This window comes from Plecotus auritus (assembly GCF_963455305.1).
Source record: "Plecotus auritus genome assembly, chromosome: 6".
NCBI lineage: Eukaryota > Metazoa > Chordata > Mammalia > Chiroptera > Vespertilionidae > Plecotus > Plecotus auritus.
In genome coordinates, this window is record NC_137773.1 from 178,733,310 (window position 1) to 178,747,911 (window position 14,602).

General features: G+C 50.3%; 1 protein-coding gene and 1 long non-coding RNA gene across 2 annotated transcripts in view; one reads left to right on the plus strand and one right to left on the minus strand.

The window, feature by feature from the left end:
- Positions 1-2,321: 2,321 nt before the first annotated feature.
- Positions 2,322-3,608, minus strand: LOC308252217. Its single transcript, XR_013960997.1, has 3 exons — positions 3,378-3,608; positions 2,720-2,880; positions 2,322-2,516 (listed from the first exon to the last, which is right to left on the minus strand). It is a non-coding gene; the product is annotated as an uncharacterized lncRNA (long non-coding RNA).
- Positions 3,609-3,700: 92 nt separating this feature from the next.
- The window catches only part of SETD2 (SET domain containing 2, histone lysine methyltransferase), a 76,568-nt gene continuing 65,666 nt past the window's right edge, over positions 3,701-14,602 (plus strand). Inside the window, exon 1 of the mRNA XM_080676494.1 lies at positions 3,701-3,908. Within this exon, the coding sequence (XP_080532620.1) occupies positions 3,871-3,908 (38 nt within the window). The 5' untranslated portion in view covers positions 3,701-3,870. The remainder of the gene's footprint in view (positions 3,909-14,602) is intronic.

Here is a 14,602-nt window from a genome sequence, read left to right on the forward strand (position 1 = left end):
GTTTTCTTGGTTTTAAGAATGTATCAAGCCCAGCTGGTGTGGCTCAGTGGTTGAGCATTGACCCAGGCATGAACCAAGAGGTCACTGGTTCGATTCCCGGTCGTGGGCTTGATCCGCAGTATGGAGCGTGCAGGAGGCAGCCAGTTGATGGTGTTTCTCTCTCATACTAGTAGATGTTTCTATTTCTCTATCACTCTCCTTCCTCTCTCCAAACATCAACAAAAACATTAAAAAAAATGGTGTACAAGGCAGACATCTGTCTATGTTAAAGAAAAAAGAATGTATCAAAAGTAGTGTATCATATGTAATACCTTAATCAGTAAAAAAAAGTAGCATATGGTTGGATTTTATTTTGTTCATTACATATTTTAAAAATTGGGCAGTTTATTCCATTTACTTTTACTATAATTACTGAAATATTTGTATTTCTTTTTTATATTTTTTGTGCTTTCTATTTTTTCTATTTTTATATCTTTTTTTTTATATCTTTCTAAAAATTCTCTTTCTCCTCCTCCTAATTTGGAAATTATATACTGCTTTAGTAGTTACCCATTATTAACTTGTACACATGAAAGACTAAAGCTTAAAGTTAATCTCTTCACCCTCTTCCCAAATAATAAGGGGCCTTGGAAAACCAACTGCAGCCACCCCTCTGCCCGTCCTAATTTCAAATGACCTTAGTGTCCAGGATATCAGTTCTATATTGCTTTATGTTATGAACTACATAAATTATGTATTATTACTTCCTATGGTAAACTAGAGGCCCGGTGCATGAAATTCATGCACTGGAGGGGGGCGTTCCTCAGCCCGGCCTGTACCCTCTCCCAGTCCAGGAGCCCTCTGGGGATGTCCGACTGACGCGGAGGCGGAGGGGCTCCTGCCACTACCCTGCTCCCCCTATGGGAACACACTGACCACCAGGGGGCAGCTCCTGCATTGAGCGTCTGCCCCCTAGTGGTCAGTGCACGTCATAGCGACCAATCTTTCCACCGTTCGGTCGATTTGCCTATTAGCCTTTTATTATATAGGAGCTATTTTTTAGTTTTGACCACTTCTTTACCTTTGTTATTAAGAGTATAGGAAACCTATACTTGACTGCTTCTTTCTCATTCACCTCAGTTTAGGTCTTTTTTTTTTTTTTTTAAATATATTGATTTTTTACAGAGAGGAAAGGAGAGGGATAGAGAGTTAGAAACATCGATGAGAAACATCAATCAGCCGCCTCCTGCACACCCCCTACTGGGGATGTGCCCACAACCAAGGTACATGCCCTTGACCGGAATTGAACCTGGGACCCTTCAGTCCGCAGGCCGACGCTCTATCCACTGAGCCAAACCGGTTTCGGCAGTTTAGGTCTTATCAACTCATACTTACACTATTTCAGCCACTTCCACCTAAAATTGAAATAGCCTTTTATTATCTAATATCAAGTGGCTCCCAATGGCCTCTGTGGCAACAAGGCCTCAGGCCCCAAGCCTGAAAGCTAACCCTCACTGGATGGACCCCTACCCACTGAGGGGCATCGTACAGGCATGTTCGTTGTAGTTGAATCACCACCACACCCTCTGTGCCATGGATAACAACGCTATTTTATGGATGAGGCACTGGCAGCATGCAAAGTAACCACGACCAGCATCGTGTCGCCGGAAAGTGACGAAGCTGGCACCCAATGCCAGGCATCGTGAGCTCCTAACCACCGCACTGTGTTAGAGTAAGTGCCAACATTTATTGAGGCTTTCGGGCTTTGCAAATATTATCCCACTGAATCCTATTAACAGTGAGAGGACCTGTCCACATTAATAGTCTCATCTTACAAGGGAGAGAAATTAGGCCACGTTTACGTCTGCAGAAAGGTGGGCTTGGGAGACGCGACCTTCTGGTGACTGGACCTGGATGTGATGCCAACATCCCCAAGTGAGACACAACTTAACAGACGCTGTGAACGTAAGCATGTTCACACACACACACACACACACACACACACACACACACACAGGCTATAGAAAGGAGCTGGCCAAGGGTGCATGTTCCCTTAGAGTCCAGTGGTCGGCAAACTCGTTAGTCAACAGAGCCAAATATCAACAGGACAACGACTGGAATTCCTTCTGAGAGCCGAAAACCGACGTCTGCGCCTGGGCCGAGAAGTTTCAATCGCACTGTACGTGCGCGCCCGCACGTGGCATTTTGTGGAGAAGCCGCACTCAAGGGGCCAAAGAGCCGCAGGTGGCTCGCGAGCCGCAGTTTGCCGATGGCTGCCTTGGACACGTTCCCCTAACAGACACACTGAGTGCAGGCGCTGTAACAGAAGACAACACACTGGGTGACTCTAAAGAAAAGGCATTTATTTCTCAGGCTTCTGGAGGCCCAGGGGCCAGTCCGGTCCGATTCCCGGTCAGGGCACGTGCCTGGGCTGCGGGCTGGGTCCCCGGAGTGGGGCGTGCAGGGGGCAGCCAACCCATGAGAACCCATGTTGGCTTTCATCATTGATGTTCTTCTCTCTCTCCCTCCCCCTTCCCCTTTGAAATCAATAAAAATGTATTTTTTTAAAAAGGCCCAACTCCCTCCCAAAGGCCCCACCTCGGACTCCCAGCCGCAGGGGGTTGGGATTTTAACCCATGGGGGGGGGGTGCCGCACAGCATCCAGGCGGAGCTCCCACCGCCATCGCGTTGTTTGCTGGTAAACCCAACTCAACCTTTCGGGGGGAAAAGGGAAACCCACCAGAAAGTTCACCCCACGGACTCCAGTTCCAGCGGCCGCGGACTCTCCCACGTCCCGAGGGGAAGCGGCGGCGGTGCACTCCGGCTCCTCCTCCGACACAAAGCCCGCAGCCCGCGGGTGACCGGCGCCAGCACCCCGTCCCCGAGCAGAAAAGTGAGCAACTACTTTTATTTTCTAAAGGATGTGTCCCTTAAGGCCTCCAAACCCCGAGACCGGAGCTGCGGGTTTGCAGATTTGGGGTGCGGGCAGGGGGCACCCGGCGGGGGCAGGGGGTCGGGAGTAGGGGGTGCGGACAGGGGTGCCCGGCGGGGGCAGCAAGAAGGGGGAGGGGGAGGGGCAGGAGGAAGGGGATGGGGGCAGAGGGGCGGGGGTGGGGGCAGGAGGCTGGGGGTGGGGTAAGAGGGAGAGGGAGGGGCAGGGGGCAAGAGGCGGGGTGGGGTCAGGGTGTCCCGGCGGGTCAGGAAGAAGGGGGAAGGGCGGGCCAGAGGGGCGGGGGTGGAGTCAGGGGGCGCCTGGGGGATCAGCGTGGGGCGAACCCCAGGTTGGCGCCGGCTCTGCACTCGCCGGGACCGAGATGAAGCGGCGGGGAGCGGCCGCGGGGAGGGGAACCGACGGTGAGGCGCGCGGTGAGGGGCGCGGGAGGCGCGGCGAGCTTTACCTCGGGCCGGGGAGGCCTCGGCGCCGCAGGCTCGGGTGCCCGGGGCTCCGGGAGGGGCAGGTCTTTGCGGTGGCGGGGCCCGCGCCGGTTCCCCGGCGGACTCGGGCCGTTCTCCCGCCGCCGTCGGCTGCGACCGCCTCGCAGAGCTGGGGCTGGGGCTGTGGTTCCGGAAGCCGCCCTGGGTCCGGCCGGGGCTGTGGTTCCGGAAGCGCGCCTGCGCCGCCGGGTCCTGGCTGCGGCCTCCCGGCGGCGCGCGTCCCCTTTAAGGGGCCGGGCCTGCGGAGGGCGGGCGGCGGCGGCGCCGAGGGGGAGCGGGCGGCGGGCGGAGGGCCCGAGGGAGGAGGAGGAGGGAGCGAGCAGCGACTCGGCCGCCCCTGCCGCCGCCGCGGTCGGACCCGCGGCCTCCCGCCCTCCCCCCTCGCGTCGCCGGCCGGGGAGGGGGCGCGCGTCGCCGCCGCTGGTGAAGCAGCTGCCGCCGCGGCCGCCTGAGAAGATGGGCGATTTCTACGACCCCGAGCACCCGACCCCCGAGTAAGTACCAGCTCCGCGGCCGCCCGCGCCGCCGCCTCCGCCCGAGCCCGGTCGGCGCGCGGAGTAACGGGCCTGCGGGGACGCGCGCGGGCGGCGTGGGGGACAGGCCCGCGCCGCCGCCTCGCCCGGGCCGCCACGGGCCGGCGGTTGGGCCGGGCCGGTGGGGGAGGGGCGGCCCCGCCGCCGCCGCCGCCGCCGTCGCCGCGTCCGCACCGACCGACCGGCCGGCCCGCGGCTCCGAGGGCTCCTCTGGCTTCCCGCCGGCCGCGCTGCAGGCCCGGGGGCCGAGGCGGAGCAGCTGCCGGCTCCCGACGCGGCGAGAGGGCCCCGGCGAGGGTAGGCCGCGAATCCCCGGGCTCGGGTGGAAGCCCGCCCCGGCTCCCGGCCTCCTGGCCCCGGCGGCTGGGACCGGAAGGGCCTGGCGCGCGTCGCTGGGCTCGGGGCCGCGGAGGGGCCCGCGCTGCGCGCTCGGGTTTGATTTTTCCTTCCGGACCTGGGTCCCGGCGTCGGCGTGCGTCCGGCCCCGGGTCGGCTGCACCTTGGCACTGGGGTTTCCTTAATGGTGGCGAGGCCTCCGTAGCCGCGACGGCGCGGTGACACCGGGGCTGCTTTTCCGCCCGAAAGTGAAAGCCCGCGGAGGGGCCCGCATTGTCGCTCCGGTTCACACATCTGCACGCTTTCGGAAGGACCCCCGGAACCTCTCGCCCCCAAAGGGATGACTTTCGCTCCCCGAGAAGACTCGCTTGGAAGCCCGGAGTCCCTGCGGGGCCGTATTCTAGAAAGCTGGGCGGTGCGGCCCGCGGTGTTTTTGTTTTCTCCAGCCTGGGACGTTTCTGCGTGTTGGCACGGCTGTGTCTGCTCCTGCGAGCGCCGTGCACACCTCGGGCCTCCCTCCGCCTGGACTCACCGCTCTGGGAGACCATTGTTTTTGCAAAGCTTATTCTTCTGAAACTCTGCTCGCCGCCGCCGCCGGTGCTGGGGGAAGGCTAGACCTGCCCGACGAAGAGGGTTTCCCCCGAAACTGTTACTTTTATGGCCAGAAGGGTACCCATAGGTCTCTCTTTGGACACTTTTTACCTTAGTTCTCTTAATGGCTCTCTCTCTTTTTTTTTTCCCCTTTCTTTTTCCTTTGCACCCCTTTTCCAAATCTCTTCCCCTTGGTCCAGAACTGTCTGGATCTTAATAGTTGTTAGCTTCGAGGCCAACACAGAAGGGTTCTCCCGTTGGGGTGTTGATGGGCACCTCTGCACAAAAGGAGAAACGATCACCCTGCCCTCCTAAAGCGAAGCCCAGCTCTTCATGTGCCATGCGTTCTGACAACGTGGCTCTCTCCTCTCCTAGGTGGTTGCTTGTAGGTTAACAGTATCTTAATTAAATGGTTTTGATTTATGGCACGGTCATTGGTTGCATTACAAAGCTCATGTTACGGCTTTTGGGTTGGGGCTTGGGAAACCTAAAAGAACAAAAATTGTGATCCAGTGAAGCTCCTGGTGCGCACCGGTGCTGCGCAGGGTAGCAGGGGAGCCCTGGGCGGCTGTGTGCCTGCTTCCAGTTCCTTCCCAGCGGTTTGATGGAGCCCAGAGGCTCTACGGACCACATCCTTGCGTTTCTTCGGGAGAACTTAACTTCTCATACCATGTGGGAAAATAGACCCAAGTGCATCTTGATAGACATGAGTGGAGAGGAATCAAGACTTTTTGTTGTTTTACATGAGGTCTTACAGTTTTTTCACTGCTTTTCTGTTCCCACTGCTTTGGATTGCTAACGGTGACTAAGTAAGTTCTGAAATGTGGATGTGTGTACGGACCTGCGTGGACTATATAAAGAATTATAAGGTGTTTTCTGTTAATACTAGGAGGACTGGAGGCATCCTGAACGTCATCACCTGTTGTACAGACGCAGAAACGGAAGCCTAGAGAAGTGAAGTGGCAGCAGACCCGGTGAGGTGGTAGGTGTCAGATAGTGTCCCTGCCATTGGAGAGGAGCAATCTAGTGTCGGGTAAAGAAATAGGACGTCAGAGGCAGACTTGGGTTTGAACACTAGTTGAACCTTGGACAAGTGACTTCATCTCTCTGAGTTTGGATTTCTCGTCTTTGAAATAGGTGTGTAATGGCAGCAACCTCATAGGGCTTTGGGGAGGATCGAATGAGAATAAGGTGTGGAAAGCACTTCATCAGGAAAAACGTGAGTTAGGATTGAAGTCCAGCATGATGAGATGAGGTGGGCTTGAGAGGTGGTGACAGGGCTGGGGGAAGGAGTGACCCAGGGCTGGCTCCACGTAGGTTTTCGTTGGAAGTGGTTCTTAGGTACATGAAGAAACTGAGGCACGAGACACGTAAAGGCAGTTGGAAGTGACCGCTGGAGCCCGGTGTTCTGTATTTGTCTCTGCTCGCTCTTTGGTCAGGCACAGCTGTGAGACCCGGCTTTCCTGTGGCACATGGGGTTCTGTTTCAGGTGAGAGCAAGCGGCTGTGATCCCCTGCATATCTGCTTTTCGGTGCCTGCTGTGGAGCAGGCCCAGCCAGGTGTTGAGGACACAGCAGCTTAGAGCTGGTCAGTCTTCGAGGGACTCTTCTGGAGACAGGCCCGTCCGCTGCAGTGATAGAAATGCTGTTTTCGAGCATAACCTGTCTGTCTTGTGCCAAACACAGGTATACTGTGGGGCATACAAAACAAACGTTTGTCCCTGTGGGCACCTGCTAGTGAGGGATGGTAAACAACAAATAATATAGAATGTTCAAGGGTAAATGCTGTGAAAAATGGAGCAAGGGGGATCCAGCATTTCTGGGGAAGATGTTGTAATTTAAAATGAGGTGGACTGGGTGAGCCTTTTTGAGTGACAGAGGCAGAGACTTGAGGGGGGAGGTCGCCATGTCACTGCCTGGTGGGAAAGCACTCCAAGTCGAGGGAATAAGTAGCTCACAGCACTGAGGCGAACCCACGGTGCGTCCTGCCCGTGTGGCTAGACTGGGCTGAACAGAAAAGAGGAAGGGTAGATTGGGGTGGGGTGGGATGCAGATTTCACAGGTCTCTGGAGCTATTACAAGGACTTTTCCCTGAGCTTTCAACAGGTGTGACCTGGTTGCTTTCAGCTTCCGAAGGCTCAGTTTGCAAGGGGGAACAATAGGAGAAGCAGGGAGACTTGTAGGAAGCTAGTAACTGGGAGGGAGATGCTGGTGGTGACTTGTACCAAGGTGGTAGCAGGAGATGGCGAGACATGGTTGAATTCTGGGTGTATTTTGAAGATTAAACCAATATGATTTGCTGATAGATCAGATGTGGCATGTGAGAGAAGAACCAGGATGGTTCCACGGTTTCTGGGCTGAGCAGTTAGAAAGATTGAGTTGCTGTCAGCAATGATGAGGATGACCGTAGGAAGGGAAGTTTGGGGAATACATCAGTAGTTCAGTTTTAGACGTGATGAGTTTGAGATGCCTTTAGACTTTCGTGTTGAAGTCCAAGTCTGGAGTTGAGGGGAAGGGTCTGGACTAGAGATGAATTGTGTAGTCATCCCTTAGGTGGTATCCAAAACCACCGGACTGGATGGGATCACCAAGGGGTCCAGTGTAGGAAGAGGGGGCCCAGGTTGAGTCCTTTTAAACGAGTGTTGCGAGGATTGTCAGTGTGAGGTGTTAAGGGTCTTACTGTGGACAGCGTCCATAAACTTAGGGGGACATTACCTCTTCACTAACATCTAACAGAAGGTGGCATTTCTCTTAATTACTGATTAAACAGCATCCTACCGTACTATTAACAGTACCTGTGCTTCTACTAGTACCCATCACAGATCGCTTTATAATACACTAGTGACCCAGTGCTCGGATTCGTGCACATTGAAAGGAAATTAGTTAGAAGGTGGCCCGCAGGGCGGGACTGGGCGAGAAGGGCCAGACATGCTCTGGAGCCAACCACCTGCGGTCCCTCCCCGGCGTCTGCGGAGTGAGCAGGGTCCCTCCGGCAGGTGGGGTCCCTCGGCCTGGCCTGCGGGGATCAGCTGAAACCAGCTCTCGGACATCCCCCAAGAGGCCCCGGCCTGCGAGAGGGCACTCTGCAAAGTTGCTGTCATACTGGGTGTGGAACACAAACACGTGTGCAGTAAACCAGATTCGGGCCGATAGTGCCCCAGCAGCAACATAACGCACGGCCGAAGGTGGAATCGCACGGCCCGCAAGGATTCGGGCTCCCTCCTCTCTGGTTTTGGGGTGCGTCCCCTGAGAACCGCCGCTGCCAAGTCACTGCAGCTCAGCAGCTCCTGTGTTGAGCATCTGCCCCCTGGTGGTCAGTGCGTGTCATAGTGACCAGTCGGACACTTAGCATATTAGACTACAGGCCCAGTGCACCTTGGGTGGGAGTGGGGGGAGAGCCCTGGGGGATGTCTGACTGACGGGCTTCTGGCTGAGTGGCACTCCCCCTGTGGGAGCACACTGACCACCAGGGGGCAGTTCCTGCGTTTAGTGTCTGCCCGGTGGTGGTCAGTGCACCTCATAGTGACTCGTCCGTCATTCTACCATTCAGCCATTTGCATATTAGCCTTTTATTATATAGGATTGTGTTTATTGTAGATACCTCAAAATGTGAGTTACGTTCATCATTACATTAAAATTACAGTGGATATGAGATCCACCACTAGATTAAGAAGCATATTTCTATTATAACACATTTGGGGAGTTTTTTTGGTCCTCGATGTAACTGGTCTCTTATAATTATATGTATTTTATTTTACACATTTTAAAAAATATTAAACTGAGAAGGCATTCACAGACTTCATCAGGCTGCCAAAATGGCCAGCGGCACAAAAAAGTTAAACCTCTGGGCACTGGAGCCAATAACTGCTTGTTTAGAACCTTACCTTTTTCACCAGGGCAGGTTTTGTTAGGACTCTGCCTTGGTGTCCTTATTTGTAAAGGGGATCATAATAGCATTTCCTGCAAAGGTTTTTATGAGGATTTAAGAGTTAGGATGAATATTGGATGGAAAGATGCAGCTAGAAAGAACAGTTACTTTACAAGGCACCATGATATGAAAAGCATGGTGAATTTGGCAAAACTAAAGTTAAGTGGGAAAATATTTCAGTATTTTTAAATAAGATATAAAGCTGTGAGGATAAAGTCTCAAAATTCTCATAATTCACCTTGGCTGCATTGGGGATAGAGATGCCATAGAAAGCCAACTAGGAGAGAGTCTCAGTGTAATCACCAGATTCCACATGCGGTCTGACATTTAGTAGCTTTGTATACAGTACATGGATAAAACCTTCCGTTATTTGTAAGAAAGAAGTATTTTTGTAGTATTGAGGTCTGGTTCTACAGGCCAGGGTACCCCTTTTGGGCTACTGAGGTACATGGAGGCCAAAATATTACTTGGAGGGTTTCTGGTAAAGTCTAGAAAGCCTCATGAACTCTCCTAGGACTTAGGATCAAGTATATCCCTCCAGCATTCATGTCCTTTTTGTTTTGCGCTTGTCTTTTCTAGATTTCAGGCGGACGATTCTTCTATTGATACATTATGTCTTTAGCAGGTTATGAAGCAACTGTTGATGCAATTGTGTTTTCCTAAGAAATGTTCCAATGGTTAAGACACTTTGTACATACAAGATTATCAATCATACTTGCCTAATTTCCTTAGTTTGGTATTCACAAATCTTTTCTGCTACCTTTTACTGTAGTGACTAGATTTAACCTATTCCCTTTTTAAGAATGAAATCCATTATGATTTACTCTTTAACAGATAAAATGGTTTTTCTTGACCCTCATATTCAGTGTTCCATGGCACTGTCAATTTTTGCAGAGAAGCTGGAATAGTCACATTCTGGATGGCAAAATAGGACTCGACTGGGCTGCAGAATCAAAAGTTGACCAGCTTCATCATTTCTTTTAATTCTTTCAGAGTACTGTTGAGTACCTTATTTTGTAATGCGCTAGGTAATTATTAAGACCCTGAGAGATTACTTATATTGGAAACTGAACCATTTATACCTAGAGTCACTGAAAATCAGCTTTTGAATTCTTTCTTTTTCTTTCTGAGATTCATTCTTTAGGGGAGAAAAAGCAACCTTTTATTTTGAAAAAATTTCAAACTTGCAGGAAACTTACAAGAATAGTATTAATGAATTCCCATATGCTTCTGTCTAGATTAACAAGTAATGGGAAATTTGCTACATTTGCTTTATTTTTCTATATAAAAAACATATATGTGTTTGTTTCTTTTTGGCTAAACTATTTGAGAGTATAAATTGCAAACGACTCTTCATTTCTGAATATCTCATAGTATTAACTAAGAACAGTCATTCTCTTAGATAACTAATATTCAGTAATCAAATTCATACAAGTTAACTTAATCGGTTACCTTATACTAGAATACAGTTCATATTTAAATTTAGAAATAACGATGTCTGATAGAATGTTTAAAACGGTTTCTTTTATTTTTTTTGTTAATTCTTGCCCAAGGATATTTTTTCCCATTGATTTTTAGAGCGAGTGGAAGGGAGAGCGGAAGAGAGAGAGAAACTTCGTGTGAGAGCGGCACATCGACTGGTTGCCTCCTGCACACGGATGAGGCCGGGAGTGAGCCTGCCACGGAGGTACGAGCCCTGGACTGGGCATTGCACCTGGCGCCCCTCAGCGCGCAGCCGATGTTCTAGTCGCTGAGGAAAACTGGCCACGGCGAGTGGTTTCTTTTTTAAATCACTAAAACAGTAAATGCTTGTTGCAAGAGGGTGAGAAAATACAGGTGTTTATAGAGGAAAAAGGTAGAAATCTCCCCTTAACACCTCTTCCTGCTCCACTCTCCGGTTGGTTTTTATCGATACGGAGACGATGCTCTGACCAGGACTGATTTTTGTTATTGTGTAGGTGGAGTCCTACTACTAGACCTACCACTTCCTTCTACTTATTGTACCGTGTTTGCATTTACATATAAGGTGTGCTCATCGCTTTTCTAATAGGCACTATACTGTACTATGGATTTACTATGTTGTTTTATTTTCTCAAGGTGTCTGGTTGTCATAAGCAGTTTAAAGGGCCTTATGACATGTTGTGCTATGTGGAAGGTGTCTCCTTTCAAATCTGTTTCCCCCGGGGTGAGTATGTCTGGTAATTTATGATCGTGTTTTCACGATTTTATTTAGAGTTTGACTCCTGTACCTTTTTCTTTTTTCAAAAAAGTGTACTTTATTGTCCATACTTAATGTTTGCCATGGTGCTGATGGATTAAAGAGTTTTCATTCCTGCCCTACTTTGATTAGTTGCTTATTTTATTTTTAATATATTTTTATTGATTTCAGAGAGGGAGGGAGAGGGGGGGAGAGAGATAGAAACACAAAGATGAGAGAGAATCCTTGATTGGCTGCCTCCTGCACCCCCCACTCTGGGCATGGAGCCCAAACCTGGGCACGTGCCCTGACCGGGAATCGAACCATGACCTCCTATCCTAGTTCATAGGTCAACGCTCAACCACTGAGCTGCGCCGGGCAGGCAGTTGCTTGGTTGTTTTGAAGAGAAAACTCTAGGACTGTAAGTGCAGTCTCGTGAAGATGGTTGGTTTGACGTTGGCCGACGAGCTGGCCAACTGAACAGTCAGTAGGTTTGTTGTTTTTCTAACGGGATTTCTCTCGGGCAGTCTGCTTTCATGGATTCAAGTGAGAGGCAGTTACTGCCTCGTGGAAGTCTTGGTTACTGTATACGAATAAAAGGGGGTTTGTATTTGTACCCCTAACTTTGGGGTTCATGTACAATGTACTTTATGTTTAATTGGTAGCCTCCCCCTTCTAAAAATGTAACTTAATTATTATTTTTAAATTCTCACTTGAGGATATTTTTCCATTGATTTTTAGAGAGAGTGGAAGAGAGGGAAAGACAGAAATATCGATGTGAGAGAAACATCGGTTGGTTGTCTCACGCACGTGCCCCGACCAGGGCTCAGGCCCTGCAACTGAGGTACGTGCCCTTGACTGGAATCGAACCTGGGACCCTTCAGTCCGCAGGCCCCTGCTCTGTCCACTGAGCCAAACTGGCTAGGGCCTTTTTTTTTTTTTAAACCAAGCTAACAGTTACTTCAGTCCTTTCCAACTGAGCATATACATTGTCATTAGATGGAGGTTTAAAATTGGTCTGAATTAGTATAGCTGCTTTTTATTTTAGAATGCTTTTTCTGTCAGATGCTCACATCTCACCAGTGAATACATCCTTGGGAGGGTGTGTGGTGTTGGTACGAGGGTGATGTCGCTGCGGGCTGGAGGGCGGGCTGGGAGCTTGCTGTGGGCCGGCAAGAACCCGGAGCAAGTCTGCTCCGAGCAGAGCTGTTCTGCCGCTCACTCCCGCCGGGTGCGGGAAGGGTCTCTGGGAGGGCTTCCAGCAGTCACCAATGTTTGCTTCAGTGACTTGTGTTTTGAGTCTTTTGTCTGATGTTTTTAGCCTCCTAGTGAATCGTTATTTATTTATTGGGGAATAGTTACTCATGATATACTCTCTGCTTTAGTTGACAGGTGATGCATGTCAGGTTTAAAGTTTTTATGAATTTTGTGTTAATGTAGAGCTAACATTTTTCATAAATTATATAGATGGCTGCAAAAACGCTTTGAAAATGATTTTAGAGAGAGGAAGTGGGGGAGAGAGAGAGAGAGAAATTATCGATTGGTTGCCCCTCATATGCACCCAACTGGGGATTGAACCCGCAGCCTTTTCGATCTGTGAGACAATGTTCCAACCAACTGACCACCCAGCCAGAGCTGCAGAACCCTTCATGTTGAAATCCATTTATTGTGATCCTGAGTGCACACAAAGGCTTTCCAAAACGGCCTGGTTGAAACAGGTAACTCGTCCACTAACTTACCAACTCCAGACCAGAGTGTCTGGCTGAACTCTGGGACATACGCTGCATACTTTATGTGCTGCTTCTGCGGTGGAGACAGCTATGGAGACTCGGTCCGCTGAGACATTTACCGAGCCTGTGCTGCTGTGTACCCAGCTGCTAGTCACTGGGATCCCTCCATTTAAAAGAGTAAGTCTCTGCCGTACAAGTGTTCATCCTGGTCTTTGGATTGTCTAGTGTATGGGACTACAAAATCCCTTCGGTCCTTGCACAGAACCAAACGAGTCTAAGTCTTGTGAAGGAATGGATATCTATGGTTATGCGGGCTCTAATAAAATGTTAGCTTTCCTGTATGCTTTGTATCAGTAACCACCTAAAGAATCCTAAAAGTTAGAGCGTTATAAAAATACACATGCTTGCAAATACATTTAAAACATTTTTATGTGGAAAAAGGAGCAATGATGAAAACCAGAATTCACAGGCATCGGTGCATGTCCCAAACACACACAGCCAGCAGGTTTCCGCCAGCACGTGCCCAGCTGGAAAGCTGTGCTGTCCCAGCCAGGTTCCCGCCTGTGCCCCAGCCTGCTCTCCTCTGGCCCGTCCCTACCTTCCCGCAGCAGAGTGAAGAGGAGGAGTCAGAAAGGGGAGCCCCGAGTGTTCCTTGGAGTGTTCCTTGGCGGTCTCCTTGTTTCCCCAGTGCCTGCGAGCAGCGCTGTGATTGGGGAAACGCTGGTTTTACATTCACCTGCCATTGGCTGTTTCAGTGCTGACATTCTTCCTTAATAAACTGCTGTTGATCTGCCAAAAAGACTACACTGTACTTCTCACAATTGTGACAATAAAGTTTTGTTTTTAATTTTTAATGGACATGGTACACTTAAACCTGTTACAGTTAACCTTGGGGAACACTTCAGGAGGACATTTTCACCGATTTCTGACAAAATATTCAGTTCTACCTCAATGGAATTGATCTCTTTACTGTAGACAATTTGCCTTCTGTTGGGAGGGGTCGTGCTCATTTTATGCCTTTCTCATGTCACACGCTACTGTGCTGCTGCTTGTGCTGCTCGGTCTTGTTCCAGTGCAGACTGTCTCCAGGAGGTGAGGTAGTCCCAGTCCATGGTGCTCGTAGGACTGAAGTCATGGTGTTTGGACAGACAGCTCCCGGGTAGCAGTGGTGAACACATTTGTGGGCGCATACGATGCCGAAGAGCTGTCGTTCCTCACGGCTAACACCAGGGAGGCAAAGCAGTTGTGGTTAACAAGAGGCTGTGCAATTACGGTTCCGCTGAAATAAGAAATTTCCGTGTGACGTGTGCATTTTGCTCTACTTAAAGAATTGTTTGGGAAATGGGACCATTCTTCTCTGACCTAACTTGTACAACATTAAGACTCTAACGTAACGATTCTCTGATTCAGAAATTTGCATTATCACAGTTAATTGTTAAATCCTGTGCCTGTTTCACGGTACTACAGAGGCAGAAGGCATACTGGTGCAAGGTTGGCGAATACTTCCAAAGAACTTAGGTCATACTTTGAAATTGCCCTGTTAGGAAATTTTCTTACCTTTTGTCCTCTTTAAGAGAAAGTTTGAGGAGAGTAAGCGACGCTGTTCTGTTTGAGTGAAGTTTCAGGTCACAGATTAAGCCGAGGGTCACCCAAATGATTTCTGAGGCCATCAGTGCCTGTATTCTGATATTGTAAAAGGCACGACTTAGAGCAGGAGGCGGCCGACGGGCTAGTTGGCAGCGTGTTCCCGGGCAGCCCGTGCGCTCGGTCCCAGGCGTGCATCTTGATTGTGGGGGTGGTTACGTGAATCTGTACACACGGACTCAGATTGCATAGCGCACACGCACAAATAGGAATATGAATGCAGGTTAAAA